The sequence below is a fragment of the Miniopterus schreibersii genome (assembly GCF_964146895.1).
Source record: "Miniopterus schreibersii genome assembly, chromosome: 10".
Taxonomy (NCBI): domain Eukaryota; kingdom Metazoa; phylum Chordata; class Mammalia; order Chiroptera; family Miniopteridae; genus Miniopterus; species Miniopterus schreibersii.
In genome coordinates, this window is record NC_138110.1 from 19,817,181 (window position 1) to 19,836,914 (window position 19,734).

A 19,734-nucleotide genomic window follows, 5' to 3' on the forward strand; every position below is an offset into this window, starting at 1 on the left:
CTCTCCCAGCTCCTATTGTCCCTTTTCCCCAGGCCAACCCAGATATGGAATTCAGAACCTGTTCTTGTTTGGTATTCATGGTTGGGGAAGGATCCAGCTGAAATCTAGCTGACTTCAAAGAAAGTTTGAGGGAAATAGAGGGATTCACTTCAAAACAATGCAGCCACCATAAAATTAATATCAGATTCTCCCACTCTTTCCCTACTTTGTATGGGGCTCCTGACTCCTGCATGGGACTTGGCCTTACCTTTGCTCTGACTTTCCTAATCATAACCAAAGCCAAAATCACAGTTTCTTAGGCAGAGAAACTCCTTCCTCAGGCCTTTCCCTGATTCTAGTAACTGTCCACATATCTTAGGACACCAAGCTAAAGCTTTAGAATTAGTATTTATAAGGATTTGCCTCATTAAGTCACAGGTAACCAATCTCTTTCTCCCTAGTTTTAGTTTAGAGATTAATGATGGAGATCTTTGTGTTTTTAATATTAATTAGGAAAAAAAAATCCCTAGGAGAATAAGGTACTGCCTGTTAATAAAGGATGTTAAGGAAAAATGAGCCAGTCACCACTATTTATTGTGTCTAATATGTTCCAGCCACTGAGCCAGCAGCTAGGGCGTAAAGGGAAACAAATTCAGACACAGTTCTGTTCTTGTAAAGCTTACAGTTCTAGTAGGAAGGAGAACCATCAATCAAATACTCACACGAGCAAAAGAAAAATATAAAGTGACAGGCAGCAGGAAGGTGGGGTGAATATGCTACCTACAGGGGAAGTCTGGGAGGGCTTTCCATGAGGATGAGACTACAGAGCTGTGACCATGAGGCCCAGGAGGATTAACATGGGGAGAGGAGAAAGAGTATTCCAGATCCAGGGAGCAGAGGGAGCAGCCCATGCCAAGGCTGTGCAACAACAGAGACCTCCGGCAAAAGACTAAGAGAAGGCCCTCGTGGCTGGGGCTGCAAAACTGAGTGGCACTGTGGGAAAAGATTAGGCTGAAAAGGGTGGGTAAGGCAAGACCACAAAAAAGCTTCATGTGGCGGGGCACCAGTGGATGCTAGGTTCAGACTTACATTTTAAAAAAAATTGAAGACCAGCAATTGATATGATTATTCAGAGTAGTGTCTTATTCTGTGAGTGTGTATTCAGTTGGTTTTAAAATTACATTAACACACACACATAAGTAGTTCAAAATATCAAATAGTGCTGGTACCATTAGGCTTATGAAAAATGGTAGTCCTCTGACTGTCCTTTTTACCTTTCACTGAGGATCCCTTCCTCCACTCTTAACTATTCATCCGGTATTTACTACCTCCTTCCCCCTCTTTTAAACATAATATGCTTAAAGTGCTATTTCTTTTTCAGTTTTAAATACTGTTTACTTCCTACTATGGAAGCAAAGAATTTCTTGATCTTACCCCATGTCCTGCCTCACCCCCCTTACCTCTATTCTTATCCTGCCAAGAGCAAACATTCAAAGCATTACCAGCATTTCCTTTTTATTCTTCCCATATAAGAAAAAACATACTCTGACTCATTCATTAACTGAAAACTCATCTATCAGTAAGGACAGAACCGTATAGTTCACAATAAATTTTTCCCTTTATGAAGACAAAAGTACCTTCACTGTACATCTACAATAAACATATTTGTAGTAGTAAAAATTTTTACCTCTTTAAATAAAAACTATTAAAATTTTAAGCTGGCATAACAATATTCAAGACAATCACAGCTGACTTATATGTGCTGGTTGAAAGACATAATAAAGTTATTTGTCCTAGGAAGCAAAAATAATCTTTATAAGACAAATGTCTCGGAAGACACGTTAGAAAGGTCATTAATTGATGATACTCCGTATCATCGATTGATGGAGTAATGAAACAGCCCTCTCTCATGCTGTTTTGGAGTGTGAGCAAGAAACCAAGTGGGATCCCTGTCTACCTACACGCCCTTGTTTACCTATACACTACGCTGAGTAATACTGACTCACACTTCAGTTTGAAGACCATGGACCAGAAGTAGTAGCTCTCTGGGTAATGGAATTATGAGTAATTGTCTTCCTTCCTTTCTTTAAATCCTAATCTGAGGATATGTGTGTTTTCTTCTTTTTGTTTGTTTGTTTTTTAGAGAGAGAGGAAGGGAGAGAGAGAAACATTGATATTAGAGAGAAACACTGATTGGTTGCCTCCAGTATGGATCCTGAACAGGGATCTACCCCTCAACCTTTTGGGGTACAGATGATGCTCCAATCGAGTCACCCAGCCAGGGCTGTCCCTTTCCTGAATCTTTAAAAAAATTTCTTTACCAAGCATATGCTGCTTTTATGATTAAAAGTTCATTTAAAGTATATTAATGAGGCATGAGTATTAGAAGACAGAGCTGATTTGGGGTCTATTTGGACAAGTCTAAACACCTTTTTAGAATTGGGAAGTGCATATTTTTTTTTTATCTAAAAGAAGCTGGTACTTATGGATTCCTGACAACTGAAAGTCCGTTTAGATAGACACAGATAACAGTATGGTGATTACCAGAGGGAAATTCAATAAAAAGAAAAAAATTAATAAAACTAAGAAAGTTTAGGACAAAGAAAATACCGTATACATGAAATTCATTACCTCAATAAACGGTGCAGGTGAAAATAGAAATATAATAATCTTGGTAAGTTTTAAGGAACAGCATTTCTCAGTGTTCTAAGATGTTCCTTGGCAAAAGAGGATTAAGCGATCGAATAACTTTGGGCACAATATTCTAATCCCCTCTTAGAGCCATACAACAAATAAACAGATTATAGGCTCTAGGAAGTCCAATAGGAGCTTCATTCTTAATTCTAGCTCCACAAATTCTTAGAGTGTGTCTTACCATTAAGAACAAATTCTAGGCCAGAAGAGAGTCCAAGAAAGAATTCTCACCATGGGCTGATACCCTACACTTGATCCAGCATATCAGTTCATTCCCACATTCCCATGGTCTCTGAGGGCTTAGCCCACATACATTAATAGAGCCTGATTTCAAGGGCACAGCTCAAGTAAGCTACCAAATAATGCTCAGAAACAGCAAGCTGAGCACCAGGCCACACGAAAGAACTTTTGAAGGAACTGTCTATTTATTGTTGTTCATTTATCTGTCTCTACCACTTAGTGAGCCTAGAATTTTGTCTTATATTCATTTCCCTACTCCCAACACAGTAAAGCCTGACACTTAGTTGGTACTCAGTGAATGGGGCATCACCAAGCCAGGTAATTAAATTTTTTTGGACAAATACAGTAAGGAAATGGACTGGGCACAGGACCTAAACTTTAAGTCCTAAAGTTTACGTCGTCATGATATCAAGACTTCATTTTACTCAATAAACATTTCTGAGTGCTTACTATGGGTGGGTATTTCTAAGAATGTAGAGGTGACTAAGACATAGTCTTTGCCTTCAAGAGCTCCAAGCAGTAGATACTAGTATTAGCCATTCCCTGTTGTACAGGTTTGATCACACAGTAAGTGCCTAATAAATGCTTGTTTGAATCAAGTTCAGAAACCAAGTTACACTTTAAGTCTGGTCAAATTTGTACTTTGGCAGGCTGACAGCTTAGAGTAGGGCAGAATCAGACAGTTCTAAAGACTGCTTCAGGATGACTGACATCTCAAGTTACTAGACCCATCTTGATTATCACTCTTCTAGGGACTCCAGAACCGTCCAGGAGTCAAAAATTTTTTACTGGAGCTCTAGCCGGATTTGCTCAGTGGATAGAACATCAGCCCAGGGACTGAAGGGTCTCAAGTTCAATTCCAGCCAGATAGGCAACCAATCGGTGTGTCTCTCTCACATGGATGTCTCTCTCTCTCTTCCCCCACCTTTCCACTCTCTCTGGAAAAAAAATTTATTTTTTCACTGGAGAAGCCCCAGAACCCAAAGGAATTTAATAGTATACACCATGACAATATTTCTAAGTATGTACTATAAAATAAAACCTTCTGAGTTCTTGAGATGATAATGGTATGTGGTGAAATAGGACTGAGAAGGGGGTTCAATAGAGCTGACAGGCCTCTGTACTGCAAGACTTCTCAACACCTTTAAACAACATGCTATGCTCCTTTTATGTACTGTCTTATTTAATCACAATGATCCTATGAAGAAAGTATTATTTTTTCCATTTTAGAGATGAGCAAGTGGAAGTTCAGAGAGGGTAAGTAATCTGCTCTAGACCACACAGGTACCACCATAAGGTACAAAATGAGACTCTGAAACCAGGTCTTTCTGGCACCAAAGACTGATTTATGACGACTCAAGCAGCACTGTTTTTAATATATCATAGGGCATTAGGACACTCCTACAGGAGCACATAGCATCAATGGTTTCCCAAACTGATTTGATTAGGGAAACCTTTTAGTGAACCAGTACTTAAGACTAGCTTTCCATGTAACACATTTTGAGAAATATTGTGGGCCAAATGAGTCAGATACCCCACGGCATGAAGGAAGGAGAAGGCAGTAGAAGGCAGCTCAGAAGGAAAAGCTACTCTAGAAAGAACATTTATTAAAATTGTGCTCGCCTGGCCAGCGTGGCTCAGCAGTTAAGCATCAACCTATGTTCCAGGAGATCGAGGTTCAATTCCTGGTCAGGGCACATGACTGAGTTGCAGGCTCCATCCTCAGTAAGGGTGTGCAGGAGGCAGCTGATCAGTGACTCATCATTGATGTTTCTCTCTCTGTTTCTCTCTCTCTCTCTCTCTCCCTCTCCCTTCTTCTCTTTGAAATCAATAAAGACGTATTTTTTAAAAAAATGTGCTCAAAGAATTCTTAATAGGAACATGTCATTTAAACTCAATTGAATAGATATAATTTCTTTACCTCCAGATTCATAAGTTCCAGCTCATGGACCATTTCTGTCAAATAACTTCTGATACTTCATTCCAATTCCAACACATTCACTTAGCTAGTTCTTCAGGATTTGTTGTAGAATTTGATTTACCTAGTAGTTCAGTTCATTATGTCATGAATTTTGATAAGGTATATTTACATTGGGAGCATAAGTTTTAATTTGCTATGTATCTCAACAGGTCTGCAATTTGTATTTTGGGGTGAGATAATTCTTCATCATATAGGGATGACCCAAACTTTACAGGATCTAGCATCACTGGTACCTACTGACTCAATACCAGTAGTACTCTCCCCTCACCTCGGTCATTTGGAAAAGAAACATCCCCACAATTTCAAAACTCCATCTAGGGGAGTGGTATCACCCTGAGCTGAGAACCACAGGTTTAGAGCAAACCGGAAAGTTCAATAACACATTAATTAAAGGATAAACACCTTGCCTGACCCTGCAGTCAGTATTCTTGCAAAGAGTTCAAGATTCAACATGCCGGCTTCATTCCTGCATCTTCAATGTCTCATTACACTTCTCTCTATTCTGTTAATAACATGAACAGATTCAACACAAACTGCCAAAATACCATTTTTAGCCAAGAGGGCCAAGCCTTGTGTACTTTGCCAATAACAGCAATAAAGCTGGGCAGAAGCTAAGCCCAGGATTGCATATGGTACATCCGAGGCAGCAGCCACAAAACACGAAGTCTACCTAAACAGTCTATCATTTTGTTAAATTTGGAGTTTAAAAAGGATGCTAGTTTTTTTCTTTTTAAAATGATTTATTATCAAAAAGCTTGCTCCCTCTCATTGCTGAGTCAGTTCAGCAATGAAGCTCCACCCTTTTTAGTATTATTAGGACCGAAATAATTTTAGGCCCAAACAACAACAACAAACTGACTGTAGGTTCAGTAACATATTCATGGACATGTCGGTATGCATTCAGGAACACTGGTTTCATTTCTTGATTGGAATGCCAATCACCATAAAATCTTCTGCTAGAGTCACTTCTTGGAAATCTAACACTGATTCAGCTTGTTTTTTCAGTTCCACAATCCCATCTGTTTCTCCTTCTCTGGCCAAGGCAACTGGTTTGTACCTCTGACTGAAGTGAGTCAGGACAAGCCTCTTTGCTTGGCACAGCTTTGCAAATGCTGCTGCCATCTGTGGCGTGCTGTGGCCATGCTCCTTTGCTTTGTCCATCTGGGCATCATCCAGGGTCGCTTCATGGATCAACAGGTCAGCTTCAAAGCACAGCTTTACCCCTCCATCACCCACAACCCCAGAACAGTCACCCAAAATGCAGATTTTTCTTCCAACAATAGGCTTTTTTAAGACATCTTGGGGAGAAATTGTAACTCCGTTTTCCAGAACAACAGAAATTCCATTTTTCAGCTTCCCATAGGCAGGACCTGGCGGAACACCTAATGATGGAGGCAGATAACATCACATCATGGGAATGGAATTTATGACTTGTTAAGAGAGTCTGTTTTAACAGCGCAGCAAATAGCAAATGGAAAAGGCATCTAGTTCTTTTCATAATTTGTATAAATATTTTACTATTTGTGGAAAATTGGAATATTTATACATTATTAAAAGTTCCGTGTTGGCAATGCCCTAGACTTAAAAAACATTTCCCAAGCACCTGTGTCAGATAAGTTTTAAGCTCTTAAGTCCCACTACAATATTATTACAGTCAAGATAACAGCCTCAATGCTCTGCTGTGCATGGGAGTAACAGTTTTGGAGAGCGCTTTATTTAACAAGCTCATCTTTGCGCAAAATTGAAGAGTCCATTTAAATAATGACAAGGTACCTACAAACTGAATAACTTAATAAAATAATCAATCTTCTTCATGTACAGGGCGGTTCCACCTTTACCAAACTGGGCTTAAATCTCATATTCATCTACAATAGTACCTGATTATCACTCTGGACAGTACCTACAAACAAACAGAACATGCTTACTAATTCCAACATAGATCATGTTTAAAGTTCCCCAACATATGAGTATTTCCACAGGTTTTTAGATAATAAAAATACCTGTGGCCTAAGTTACCTTTCCTCATTATTTCGTATTTTGTTTGAGCTGGGAAAGAAGAGGCTAAGTGAATAAAGAAACACATAGACGACACCATCGTGCTTTTCAAAGGCTCTGCCCTGGCCATGCCGAGGAAGGCAGAGATGCTGGAGGTACAACAGGCCGGGACACTGCTTCCAGAGATGCTGAAGACCCCTCACGCATGAAGACCTAGCACGGAAGAGGTATGAAGTCTCAGATGGGCCCCGAGGCCACCTTTTGTGCTTGTTTCCTACTGTGATGAACCCAGGCACATAAAATGGTTGAGGCAAAGTATAATGAATATCAAATTAACTTAATCAAGGCAGAGAAGGAAAACCCTGAAAGTAACTGTTTGCAGTTGTAAGATTAAGATATGGCAAAAAATTTCAGGCCAAAGATGTCATTGAAAACATCCTTTAAGAGAAAGACATGAAAAAATAAAAGCCTAGACCTATGACAACAACCACTATCCTGCCAATCAAAATAGTGTCAGGTGAAGATAAGAAAGACTAAGAATGTGCATCAGGGGAGCTGAAGACAAAAGGATTAAAATACAGGGTGTTCCCCAAAACTGCATACACACTTTGAATAATTATTAATCCCAGTGGGACAGCTTATATATACTTGGCTTTTGCTCTGAATAGCATCTTTTGGCCCCAAGAATCTCCCTTAATAAGCAAACCTTGGACAAAGGAAATAAGTGTCAGTTTTATGCCTGGAGACAGGAAAAGGTTACTATGATACTTCTAATAGCTCAGTGAACAACACCTTGATTGATGAGGAGACAAAAAACACTTACCGAGGTCTTTCAGTTTCTGTGCATTGAGTTTCCCTGGCCGCTTCTTCTCCACGACTGAAAACCCAAAGGAAGGAATCCGGTGAAAGAGGCGAAATGCTTTTACAACAAACTGTTCATCATCGACCAGAAGGTATGAGTTTTCTTCTGAGTCTAACAGGATAGTTCTTCCTTGCCCCTCTTTGGGAGAGCTGTCTGCTCTACTTGTGTGTGCAAATGCTTTCAGTTCTTCTGTAGGGCACTGATCAGCTGTAGGCACCAGCTCGTGGACCACGTAAGGAAAGACCAACTCCGTGTGAGAGAGGTCCATGGTTTGCCAGATAAAGTCTCGAAGCCCTGCAGGGCCATAGATTTCAATGGGCTGTTTGGTGACTGTGGAGCCACTCTGCAGGCTGATTGTGCAGAGGAGGCCAGGAAGGCCAAAGAAATGGTCTCCATGAAGATGTGTGATGAAGATCTTGGTAATTCTCCCTTTTGATTGAGGTAGAAAAAGAAAATTGGGAATTTTTCCAAAATAAAGATCCATACGAAGATACTTGAAACATACATAACAACTCACATAGAAAGCAGTAAAGTGAATTTAGAATTTTACTTATCACCATAAACTTATTTTTTTATACTTTTTTCTACATGATTCCAGAAGAAAGGTTTTACTAGATGGTTTTATTAAGACAACTTTTTCATAAAACATCTTCAAATTATAGTGTTACAGTTTTCAGAGTATTTTTCTATATATCCTCCTACCAAAAAAAAAGTTGCAATAAGGAAGTGTACCAAAATAATTCACTTAAGTACGTAGGCCTTAAGTGTCAAGAGCACCTGACAGTTACACTGCCCCCTACTGTTCCCTCTGAGAATAGCAAATATATATTTCCAGCAAACAAGTTCTCCTGGCTCCAATGGACTGGACCAGTGCCCAAACCCCAAACTGCCTTTTAAAGACTCTCTACACTGGACAGAAATTAACTAACCAAGTCAGAACCTGCTTGTCTAAATGAGGTTGACGGGGGAGGAGAAGGAAGATGAGGGAGGGAGACACAAGCAAGAGGAAGAGAGGGAGTCCACAGAGTAAGGGAGTAAAGGACAGAGAGGGGAGGAGGTGGGCAACAGACACTAGAATGCAGGTCAGAGGGCAGAGCCCCTGTGGTATTATGTAAAGGTACATGGGCCCATCCCTTCCCTTCCCTCTGAATTAACACAACAGCTTTTTCAGTGCATATTGGCTTAGGTTGTAACTTGATTTACCTAATGGTAAACTGAATTTACTGTTGGTATGTGGCAGGATGCCACATCAGCATTTTTTTAAGATGCACCACAGGGCATTTCAAAAGTAACAATCACAATAACACATATTTAGAGGCTTCTGGTGCAAGCTCATGGCCCACCTCTTTCAAACATTTGCTACCATAAAAGAACAGAACAGTTTATTTATTGATACCATAATAGAACAGGATAGTTGACTATAATGTGATTTGTTCTGTGATATCAAGACAAGTGTTCTCCAAGTGAGTCTCCCAGTTACTACACCAAGCCCAGGCCCCGTGGCAAGGAACAACAGAAGCTGATTTTGGACCTTGAGAATCCCCAGGAGGCCTTCTAGAAGTTTCCTCAATATGCTCCTTTTTATTTTCTCTTTTTAGTCCTGTTTTTGCTGTTTTTTTACTTTTAGAACCTTTGCATTTCCCCTTCCTGCTGTCCAGGCTGCCAGAGCAATTATGAGTGGACCTGAGGCCTCTGCAGACAAGAGAACTACAAGGGTGTTAAGTCCCGATCCACGCTGACCTCAAAAGTGCCACGTCAGATGTTCTGGGTCCTCTCCCTATCTACTGCAAAACAGAGCCTGACCGAGCACCAAAACAACCCGTGAACCCAAAGTGAGTGAGACAAATAAAGGAAAAAATTGCTTCCCACAGTTATCAGTTTCAGGGAAGACAAACATTTCATTTTTCAAGAAACTTGATTTCAGAGGGAGAAGGAATGGCAACCACAATTATCAAAGGTACAAGGAAGCTATCAAATGAAGAAAGAAAAATGCATGAGTTCCCTCTTGAGAACAAGAAAGAACAAGAAAATATGTCAGCCATAGAGGAGTAGAATACTAAGCATCCTCTGATGATGCAGTTATATTTACTGCCCTAGGAAAATGTCTGCAATACAGTCCTTGTATATGTTGTTCAGCTGAAAAAAAGTAGATTACATTAAATATAGGGTTTCCATTCATGCAAAATTATACACACACATACTCCCCTATACTGTTACTGTATCTACACGTACAGAAATTTTACCTATCCGACGTGAATTCAGGTTTTTCTTATACTTTTCTGCTTTGTTTGAATTTTTACAACGAGCATGTATACTTTTTATAATTACTTTTTAAGGGGAAAAAGGAAGGCTAAGCTCAGTCTTTAAAATTATGACAGAAATAGACATGGCAAACCTATACTTGTTAATCAGATGCTTGCATATTAGGACAATGGAAGCTTGAAAGAAGTATGTTTAAATAAATACAAAGTACTTCCTTATGAAACTCATAAAATATTACTACCCCAGGAGGCAGTACAAGCTAAAAGGATTTCAATGAATCAAATAATGATAGGTCCATATTGGATTACTGAGAGAAACCAATAACCTCCTGGTTGGTGTTCACGCCCTTGAATATGAGTGTGACTGGCTTCTAACCAGTATAATATGACACAGAGATGCAATGTTATTACATTATGTTTTAAGACTCCATCCTGCCTGTAGGTTTCCCCTTTTTGTTGTTGTAAATCCTTACCCAAGGAAATTTTTTTCATTGATTTTTAGAGAGAGTGGAAGGCAGGGAGGAAGGGGAAGGGAAAGAGAGAGAGAGAGAGGGAGGGAGAGAGAGAGAGAGAGAGGGAGAGAAAGAGAAAGAGAAAGAGAAAGAGAAAGAGAAAGAGAAAGAGAAAGAGAAAGAGAAAGAGAAAGAGAAAGAGAAAGAGAAAGAGAAAGAGAAAGAGAAAGAGAGAGACATCGATATGAGACAGACACATCTATTGGTTGCCTCCTGCATGCACCCAGGCTGGGGATCAAACCTGAGACCCAGGTATGTGCACTTGATTGGGAATCAAACCCGAGACGCTTTGGTGCTCTGGCCAGTGCTTCATCTGTTGAACACCAGCCAGGGCTGTAGATTTCCTCTTGAATTTCTTTCTACCTTGCTGGTACTACTCCAAGCTACCATGAAACAGCAATCCACATGATCAGAAAGGCCTCTAGGAGCTGTGGGCAGCCTCGGTCCTACAACTATAAGAATTCTGCCAACAACCTGAGTGAGCTCTAAAGCAGATTCTTCCCCACTTGAACATCTGATGAAACCTCAGCCCCAGCCAATGAGATTGCATGTTAGTGACACCCTAAAGCAGAAAACTCAGATAAACCAGGCCAGAGCTCCCTTACCCACAAAAACTATAAGATAATAAATGCAAATAGGACACTAAATGTGTAATCTGTTTTGCAGCATTAGATAACTGATACAGTATTAAATAAAAAGGAAAGACTTATCCCCATACTCAAACCTCTAGTACCTACACTTAACAGTTTCTTGTTTCTATTTTAATCACCCTGCCACCTCAACCCTTGCTCTCTAAACAGTTAAATATTACAGCCTCCACTCTGTTCTGTGCCTACACTGAGAGTTCTCATGAAAGGAACACCTGTGTGACCCAAGGGACATAAAACTTTGTACCTGCTGTCACTTCAGGGTTTCAGCACAGGACAGTATACAATTAGGGTTGAACTGTGTACACCTCAAGGCCACATGTCCCAAGTGCTGTTCATTAGTTCATTCCTCCAACTGCACTTTTCATGACTTCCAGGTCTAGGACGTAACCGTCTGTAAGTTACAGTAATTCTTTCCCCGTTATGCCCCAGCAGTCAGACGCCTCCTGCGGGCTCTACAGGTGTCTCTCAGATTATGCCTCTTCCCATCCCTACTTCCTGCTTCAACACCCTCCTCTCTCCTCTCAGGTGAATGCAGCGGCCTTGAAGCTGGTCTCCCTGATGCTGTTCTCTTTCTGCCAATACACCTGCCACAGGAAAACTGTCCTAAAGCACAGATCGGACTGCCACCCCTGCTTAAACGTGTCCAGTGGCTCCTGACTAGCAATGGAGTCATAAGGCTCCAACGCCTCCGCATGCCACCGCACGCCCCAGCGGCCCCAGCTCACTTCAGCACCCCTCTCCTTCCTATCCCAGCCAAGAACCCAGTGCTCTGGATGGCTTAAGAGTCCCCAACATGTCTCGAAACTCCCTTGCTTGCTGCCCACTTTGTTGTTTGCTCCTTCAATGTCCAGGCATACCTCTCTCCCCAGGGAAAGTTCTATTCATCACTTAGATCCTAGCTCAGCTGTTACTACTGTTACCACCTCTGGAATATTGTCTCTAAACACACAGATACAGTCCCCCCTTTATTACTCCAGAAGTACTTAGGAAACACCTCCATTACTCTCCTTATCTCATTACATTATGGTTGTCTGCATGTCAGTTTCCACCAACAGACCAAAAGATCTGTGGATCCTTTCTTTTAGCCACCCAACGTCATGCACTGTGTTGAGTCATAGGAATAACAACTTCAATAACAACCATTTATCAAGACCTAATGAGAGAGAGGCACTGTACTAAGTGCTGAACATGTTCACACATTTATTGAACAGGTATTTACTAGGCATCTACAAATTACACAAGTGATCACTGAGCTTAGTACAGGGAGACAGTGCACACAAAAACAACTATTTAAGTAACATCATTTTAGATACTGATGATGGTAAGAAGTTAATAAAAATAGGACGAAGCTATAGAATGCCTGGGACAAGGGAAGAGCTACTTAACCACAGAGGTTCAGGAAAAGCCTCTGAGGAAATGGCATTTGAGCTAAGAGTTAACACAAAGAAGGGACTGCTACATAGAATTCTCATAACATGCCTTCTAAGTAGAGTCTTTATCCCCATTTTCGAGATGCTGATCTGCTAAGGTCACAAACCGAGACACAGCTGGGACCGGAACCCAGGTCTGCCTGACTCTGGCCTAAGGCTTTTCATCACTGTACCCGTCTCCCTGCTGCTGGGTCTTTGCTCACTCCAGTCCCTCTGGCTGAAATGCCCTTCTCCCCAGCCCAAGGAATCCCTCCTCTTCCTTTAAAAACTCTCACATCACCTTCTCTGAGATGCCTACCCTGATAACCAAGTAGAAAAGGGCATCTCCCTCCTCTGAGCATCCAGTGCCCTTTGCATTCTCTCATGATACTTACATCTCCTGGTGGAAATAAATGTGTACACGTACACCGTTTCTTTGTTTGGACAGTTTCCATCTAAATGCCTAATGTATCTCACACCATCCTCTACTCTAAACCTCTATAAATCTCTGCTTTCAAAACTTACAGAAAAACAGCTGGCATCGTTTAGTGGGTGAGCATCAACCCATGAACCAGGAGATCATGGTTTGACTCCCAGTCAGGGCACATGCCGGGGTTGTGGGCATGATCCCCGGTAGGGGGTGTGCAGGAGGTAGCCAATCAATGACTCTCTCAACACTGACGTTTCTCTCTCCCTCTGAAATCAGTAAAAACATAAATAAACAAAAAACTCACAGGAAGAATGGAAAGTAAATAAACAAGTGATAAAGTTCAATGGGAGCACCAGATGCCTGAGGGCCTTCCAAGTCTTGCCAGGATTCTAGCAATGAAGTGGGACGCAACTGTCAGGGCTATTACAGAGCAAAGGCCCAAGGAAAGCCAGGAAAATGAGGCAGAACAAGAGATGGTCTTAATGAGACAGCTGAATGCACACTAACCTGCTTTAAGTTGGCTTTTCATAAGCTGTGTCTGGGTTCCCTCCCCACAGTCAAAGAGCCAGCACTCGCCCTCACACCGAAGAACCAGAGCAGAGGCACCCCGGGTTGGGGATGGGTATGCTGCGCCTGTCCCCAGAAACGTCACATCCATAGACATCTTCTACCCTGCAATGGAAAGATCACCTAAAGATTATTTCACATCACTGCTCAAAATCACCAAAAATGGGTTCCTAAGAGACTTATTGTTATTTAGGGCAGTGAAACTATTCTTCATGATACAATAGAGACATGTCGTTATACATTGGTCAAAACCCATAGAATGTACAATACAAAGAGTGAGTGAACCCCAATATAAACTTTAGTTAATAATAATGTGTCAATATTGGCTCATCAATTGTAACAAAGACACCAAACTACTGCAAGATGTTAACAATAGGGGGAAAGGAGTAAGGGAGTATATAGGGACTCTGTACTCTCCAAGCATTACTTTTTTTTTTAAGTCCTTCTAGTAAACACTAAACAGCAATAACCACTCTATATGAGGTTCTGAGAAGGGATTTAATTACATTTATTAAGTGGTATGTTTGGTGCCACTTAATAAATGTGATCAGCCCTTCCTATGAATGATCATAAATACAGCAATGGTATTGTGATCAGCCCTTCCTATGAATGATCATAAATACAGCAATGCTCTACAGCAGTGATTTTCAACCAGTGTGTCATGGCACACCAGTGTGCTGCAAGAATTTTTAAAACATGCAATACCTGACTATTTAGTCAGGGGCACTGACCTCTTTTCCCTTAGACTGCCACACAAAAAAATGACAACAGCTAACACAATAGCCGTCCAGTGTGAATGAATCAAAATTATACCTATTTTTTTGTCAGATTAGCAAAAATATATTTTTTGGTGTGCCACAGAATTTTAATAATTAGTTTATGTGTGCCATGAGATGAAAAAGGTTGAAAATCGCTGCTCTACAGCACTACAGTAATGCTGAATGAACGTCTCACTCCTCTAAATGACAGGGTCCATGACTGGATTTGGGTTGCTGCTATTAAGTGATCAGCAATAACCTGTTGAGTGTGTAGATTTCTGCCAACTCCTGGCATCTTTTTCCTTTTACTGTTTCTGGGCATATCTGCCATCTCTGATATACTTCTGTGATGGGAGATGTGCATCAAATAGGATAAATGAGAATAAACTCAAACTTACAGATAAACAATTATAGATTATCCACACTGAGGGCTGGGAGGAAAAAAAAACCAAATCATTTTAAGAAAAAATACTAAGATAAAGTTTGACAGACAGCTGGATAAATATATAAAATTTTCAATAAGTTTCCTCAGTCTTAGCAATAACCAGATAAAAATAGAAATGGGAAAAATCTCATTCACAAAAGAAAAAAAGCACACCTTGTAAAATCACTAGAAATAAAGTTAACAGGAAAGATCAGGCCCTAAAAGACCCAGATATATATTAGGCTCCTTAATAAGACTTAATATCACACAAATATTCATCTTTTTATAATCAATATATATATTTAATGCAAAATATGTCAGATTTACAGTGAGACTTATCTTGAAACAAAAAAACAATCAAAAGATGGAAGAAAAAGCACATGCTGAGAATGGGCAAGAAAATGACATGAAGCAGTGAGTGGTGACTTATGTCTCTAGATACTATGCTTACTATACTAATTGGGTATAATTAAGAGAATAATATTGGCACAAAAAAAATAGAGCTCAAAGAGAAGGAACAGTCTAGAAATCAATCTAGGTATTTATGGGAATCAATATATAAGAAAAGTATAAAAAGGGTGACATTTAATAAACAGCACTGACATAATTGGCTATTTTTACAGAATAAAGCAAAGCAAGATTCTCACTTTGCATTGTGTATAAAAATACATTTTGCCCTGGCCGGTTTAGCTCAGTGGTTAGAGCGCCGGCCCTCGGACTGTAGGGTCTCGGGTTCGATTCCTGGTCAAGGACATGTGCTTCGGTTGCAGGTTTGATCCCCGGCCCTGGTCGGGGCACGTGTGGGAGGCAACCAATTGATGTGTCTCTCACATCAATGTTTCTCCCTCTCTCCCCCTCCTTTCCACTCTCTCTAAAAAGTACATTCCACATGGTTTAGAAATTTAAAAGGTCCAATAAGATAAGTTAAAAATATTAGGAGGACATGTATATAACTTGGGGGTTTGGAAAGCCCTTACGAGCAAGACAGGAAACCCAGAAATTTCCAAAAATAAGACGTTTTTGCTCATAAAAACTTTCATAAAGTCAAAGGACCAAAAAAAAAAAACACCTGGAGAAAAGTGTTTGTACTGTATGATAAAGAGTTAATGCCCCTAAAAACAAATTCATGCAAATGTATTCAAAATACTAAATAAAAAACACCCCTGATACAATGGAAAAATGGATATATACAGGACATTCACAGAAGAAATCTAAACCGCCAATAAGCATGAAAAGTGCTCAATCTCCAGGGAGTTTGAGGAAATGCAAATTAAAGAAATGAACACCATTTTTCACAAATTGGCTGGAAAATATAAATCCTAGCCAGTGCTAACCAGAACAAGAGAAAATGGACACTCCTATGCTACTAGTGGTGGGGGTGTGAATTGCTATCATGTTTTGGGAGAGTAATGGGGCAATATATATTACCAATAATAATGCTGCTGCTAATAACAACACACTAACCCAGCATTCCCATTTTTGGGAATCTACCCTACAGAAATAAAGGATCTATGTACAATGTTTATTGTGGTACACTTAAGGTGGCTAAAATTTGGAAGAAATCTGAAAAATAAAATAAAAATAGGGAAACAATTGAATATTTTAGTATACATTCATACCATGAACTCGCTGTTGTGCAGCTAAGTCAGGTCTGTAACTCTTGTTCTGGAAGGATGACAGTGAAAAAATTTACAGATGGCTATGGCATGATCTCATTTTTATAATAATATCCAAAACCCCTACATTTATATGAGACAGAGAAAGTCTGGTGTGGAGGATACATACCATATTATTAATACTGGTTATCTTAGGGATAATTAAAATAGTGAGGGGAAGAGATTTTTTTTTCTTTTAAATTTCTCTGAATTGTTTTTTGGTTGCAATAAACAGCATGTGATTTAATTTTACTTTATATTTAATTTCTTTTATATTATTTTTAAAAATGTGTCATAAGGCTGAACATGCTTTTCTAACTACAATTCACCTAATCTTTCTTTCCTTTGGGGATACAGTCAGCTCTCCCCATTTTCACCCCTCCTCCCCCAGACACCTTACACATACAAATGGTACATCTCCCCACCCTACACACAAGCCTTTAGGTTCCTGCTAGTGTCCCTTCCATGTGTCACTCGACATTTTCACTTCTGAGATCAAACCTTCCTTTGATAATAAGTAGTTTAATCTGCAGAGGTTTCCTATTGGACTGCAGTTTGCACGACAGGTAAGAATAAACAAAAAGAAAGTTAAAAATATTAAAAGCTAATACATGCAGAGGGAATAACAGAATATAATCACTTGGCAATCCCTAACAAATAATGGCTTTAGGCCAGTGGTATGTAACCCTGGAGCACATCAGAATCAGCTTTTAAAACATATCAATGATTGGGCTCCATCCCAGAACAATTAAGCAGGAAATTCTGCAAGTGAGACATGTGTTTTACTATTTAAAAAAAAAAAATTCTTCCCCTGTGATTCTAATGTGCAGTCAGATTTGAGAACCACTTAGAAGGATAATGGAGAACAGAACTATAATGGATGGATCAGGCTGACTTGAACTCACTAGTCAATCTTTTAAAAAAAACTTTATTATGAAAAAATGTCAAGCATACAAAAGTAGAGATTAGTATACCGTATTGCCACACACCCATCTCGGAGCTTCAATAATGAACTAACTCATGGCCAATTTTATTTCATCTATATCCCCTACCCATCATCCAAGAATACCTGATACGTGTATTGGGCACTTCCATCAGGAAGCACACGCTGTCTGGCTGTCTCTCTTCTTCTGATGTTAACAGCCACTAATGATCATTGCCAGGATCCATTATTTCATTAGGGGTTGCCGAAAGGTGGTATTCTCTCATTCCTTTGGCAGTTATTAGCTGGCATCCTTCTGTAATTCCCTGGTTAATTGGTTACCCTGTGGTGCAATTTATTATTATTTTTTAATGGTCACCTGAGGATATGTTTCTTGATTTTAGAGAGGATCGAACCCACAACCTTTTGGTATACGGGACAATGCTCCATCCAACTGAGCTACCCAGCCCAGGCAACTCTGTGGTGCTATTTGTACAGAAAAATCCATTAATCAGTCTTAACACCACAAAACAGACACGACCTTATCTAACCCCAAATGTGATAGCATATGAAGGACAGACACCCTATCAGGTTTTCTTGCCAAAAAGTATAACCTGAATCCTCTAAGGCTGTCCTCTACATACCAGTTTACTCAGACACCACAGGGAGGGAAAAACTTTACAGGACAAATAACTTGATTTCTTTAACAAATAAAGTACAGAGGGAAAAATAAAGAGGGAGGGGATAAAGAGATTAAGAGAGATATAAGAGGTATTTGGATCCTGATTTGGACAAACTGAACTTGGGAGGGAAAGAAGAGAATTGGGGGAATGTAAATACTAACTGGACAGATGATAACAGGAAATGCTTATCAGATTGATAATGCCTTTATGTTTAAAAAAGGAGTTGTGTTTTATAAACACAAACAAGTATTTAACTGATGTAATGGTACATTTAGACTTGCTTTAAATAATCCAGTGGGGGTGAGGGTATATATAAAACCAGGTCGATCATGAGCTGGGAATTCTGTACTCTATCTTATTTTCGAATATGTTTGAAAGTTTCCATAATTAAAAATTAAAAACCAAGTAATAACAAACCAAATAATCAAAACTCCTCCACTAGGTCGGGAAGTCATCAGAAATTAATTTAATCAATAGCGAATGTTTTGTGACATGTACCATTCATTCTAGGCACTAGGAATTAAAAGTAACCAGACCAGATTTGGTCCCCGTTTTCTAAGAAAAACAAACAAACAAATAAAACAGCCGCTTGCTTTCTCCTGACTACGATCCGCCTGGGACGATGCGCTCGTTCCGTCCGGAGCACAGCGCACGACAGCGCTGCCGCTCCGGGTCAGTGTATCTCAGTCCCGGCTGCAAATCACAACCACCTGGTGTTTCTGGGGCCTTCGCATTTGAAAAGCTTCCCAAGTGATTCTAAGCGCTGCCGGGTCGAGAACCAGTCTCCAGGCAGGCAGTGCCCACCCTACGACCCTCGAGGTGCCGGCGGGGCACTGACTGTCATCCTCCATTTTACAGGAGAACGAACCGGGGCCCGGGGAGACGGGGCGGGCGGCCAAGGCAGAGCCAGGGCCAGCGGCCAGGTCTCCGGCCACTAGCGAGCCCAGGCTCTCTTCCAACTCAAGTGTCCCAAAAGGATGGGTGGGCGGCGGCAGGAGCGCGGGGCAGGGGCGGCTCCCGCCTGCGGGGTGGACGAGGCGAACGTTCGCGCCCGGGCGCGCCCCGGGCCTGGGCGCTCGGCGCGGGGCCCGGGCCGCGAGTCCGGAGGAAGCGCGCGCCGGGCCGCGTGGGAGGCCGCGGCGGCGCAGACCCTGGCCCGACCCCCTCCGGCGCGCCCTGCCCCACTCACCCACTCCCCGGGACCCGCGGCGGGAGCGGAGGGAGGCGCAGGCCCGCAGCGAGACCCAGCTGTCGGCCGGGAGGCGTCGGGCGCGGACGGAAGTGCGGCGGCGGCCGTGTCCGCGCGCGGCCGCTCTAGGACGCGCCGGAGGTCCGCGCTCGGTGGCGCCCACCTGGCCCTTCCGCGCGAGGAGCGGGAGTCGAGGCGCCGGCTCCGGACACCTTCCCGGGCCCCCTGTGGGTCGCGCTCCTCCTTCCCTGCTCGCACCAGTTCGTGGGATAGGATAGTGGCGGGAACCGGTGAGGACCAGAGAACGGTTACTGTTTTTTTTCTTTTCTTTGTCATTTTTTCAAACAAGAGTGTTGCCTGATGCTTTGCTCATGCATATGCTCTTTAAAGAAATTAATTGCAATGTTATTTTCTCACCTGGAAGTTAACAGTTCCTTAATATCATCTAATTTGTTGTGACATCCTTACTTATTAATATCAGCTAATAACTATTCAGATTTCCCTAATTATTCCCCAAATATCT

At 41.2% G+C, this 19,734-nt stretch overlaps 1 protein-coding gene across 5 annotated transcripts; it reads right to left on the reverse strand.

Moving 5' to 3' along the window:
- Positions 1 to 1,485: 1,485 nt before the first annotated feature.
- On the reverse strand, positions 1,486 to 19,338 carry ELAC1 (elaC ribonuclease Z 1). Of its 5 annotated transcripts, XM_081148522.1 has the most exons (6): positions 19,212 to 19,290; positions 17,487 to 17,682; positions 16,382 to 16,427; positions 13,521 to 13,685; positions 7,713 to 8,180; positions 1,486 to 6,276 (listed from the first exon to the last, which is right to left on the reverse strand). In XM_081148522.1, the coding sequence occupies exons 4-6, from the start codon at positions 13,675 to 13,677 to the stop codon at positions 5,810 to 5,812; spliced, it is 1,092 nt and encodes a 363-aa protein (XP_081004648.1). In that variant the 5' UTR covers positions 13,678 to 13,685; positions 16,382 to 16,427; positions 17,487 to 17,682; positions 19,212 to 19,290; the 3' UTR covers positions 1,486 to 5,809. The 5 variants fall into 5 exon arrangements, with proteins under 5 accessions (XP_081004648.1, XP_081004647.1, XP_081004649.1 ...); XM_081148521.1 differs by lacking the exon at positions 17,487 to 17,682 and having other exon boundaries at positions 19,212 to 19,317; XM_081148523.1 differs by lacking the exon at positions 16,382 to 16,427.
- Positions 19,339 to 19,734: the final 396 nt, after the last annotated feature.

Coding starts and splice junctions, on each gene's coding strand:
- ELAC1 (XM_081148520.1), bottom strand. CDS start 13,677: ATGTCTATGGATGTGACGTTTCTGGGGACAGGCGCAGCATACCCATCC. Junction 8,181..13,520: donor GAAAAGCCAACTTAAAGCAG/GTTAGTGTGCAT, acceptor CTCAATCAAAAG/GGAGAATTACCAAGATCTTC. Junction 6,277..7,712: donor ACAGAAACTGAAAGACCTCG/GTAAGTGTTTTT, acceptor CTCCATCATTAG/GTGTTCCGCCAGGTCCTGCC.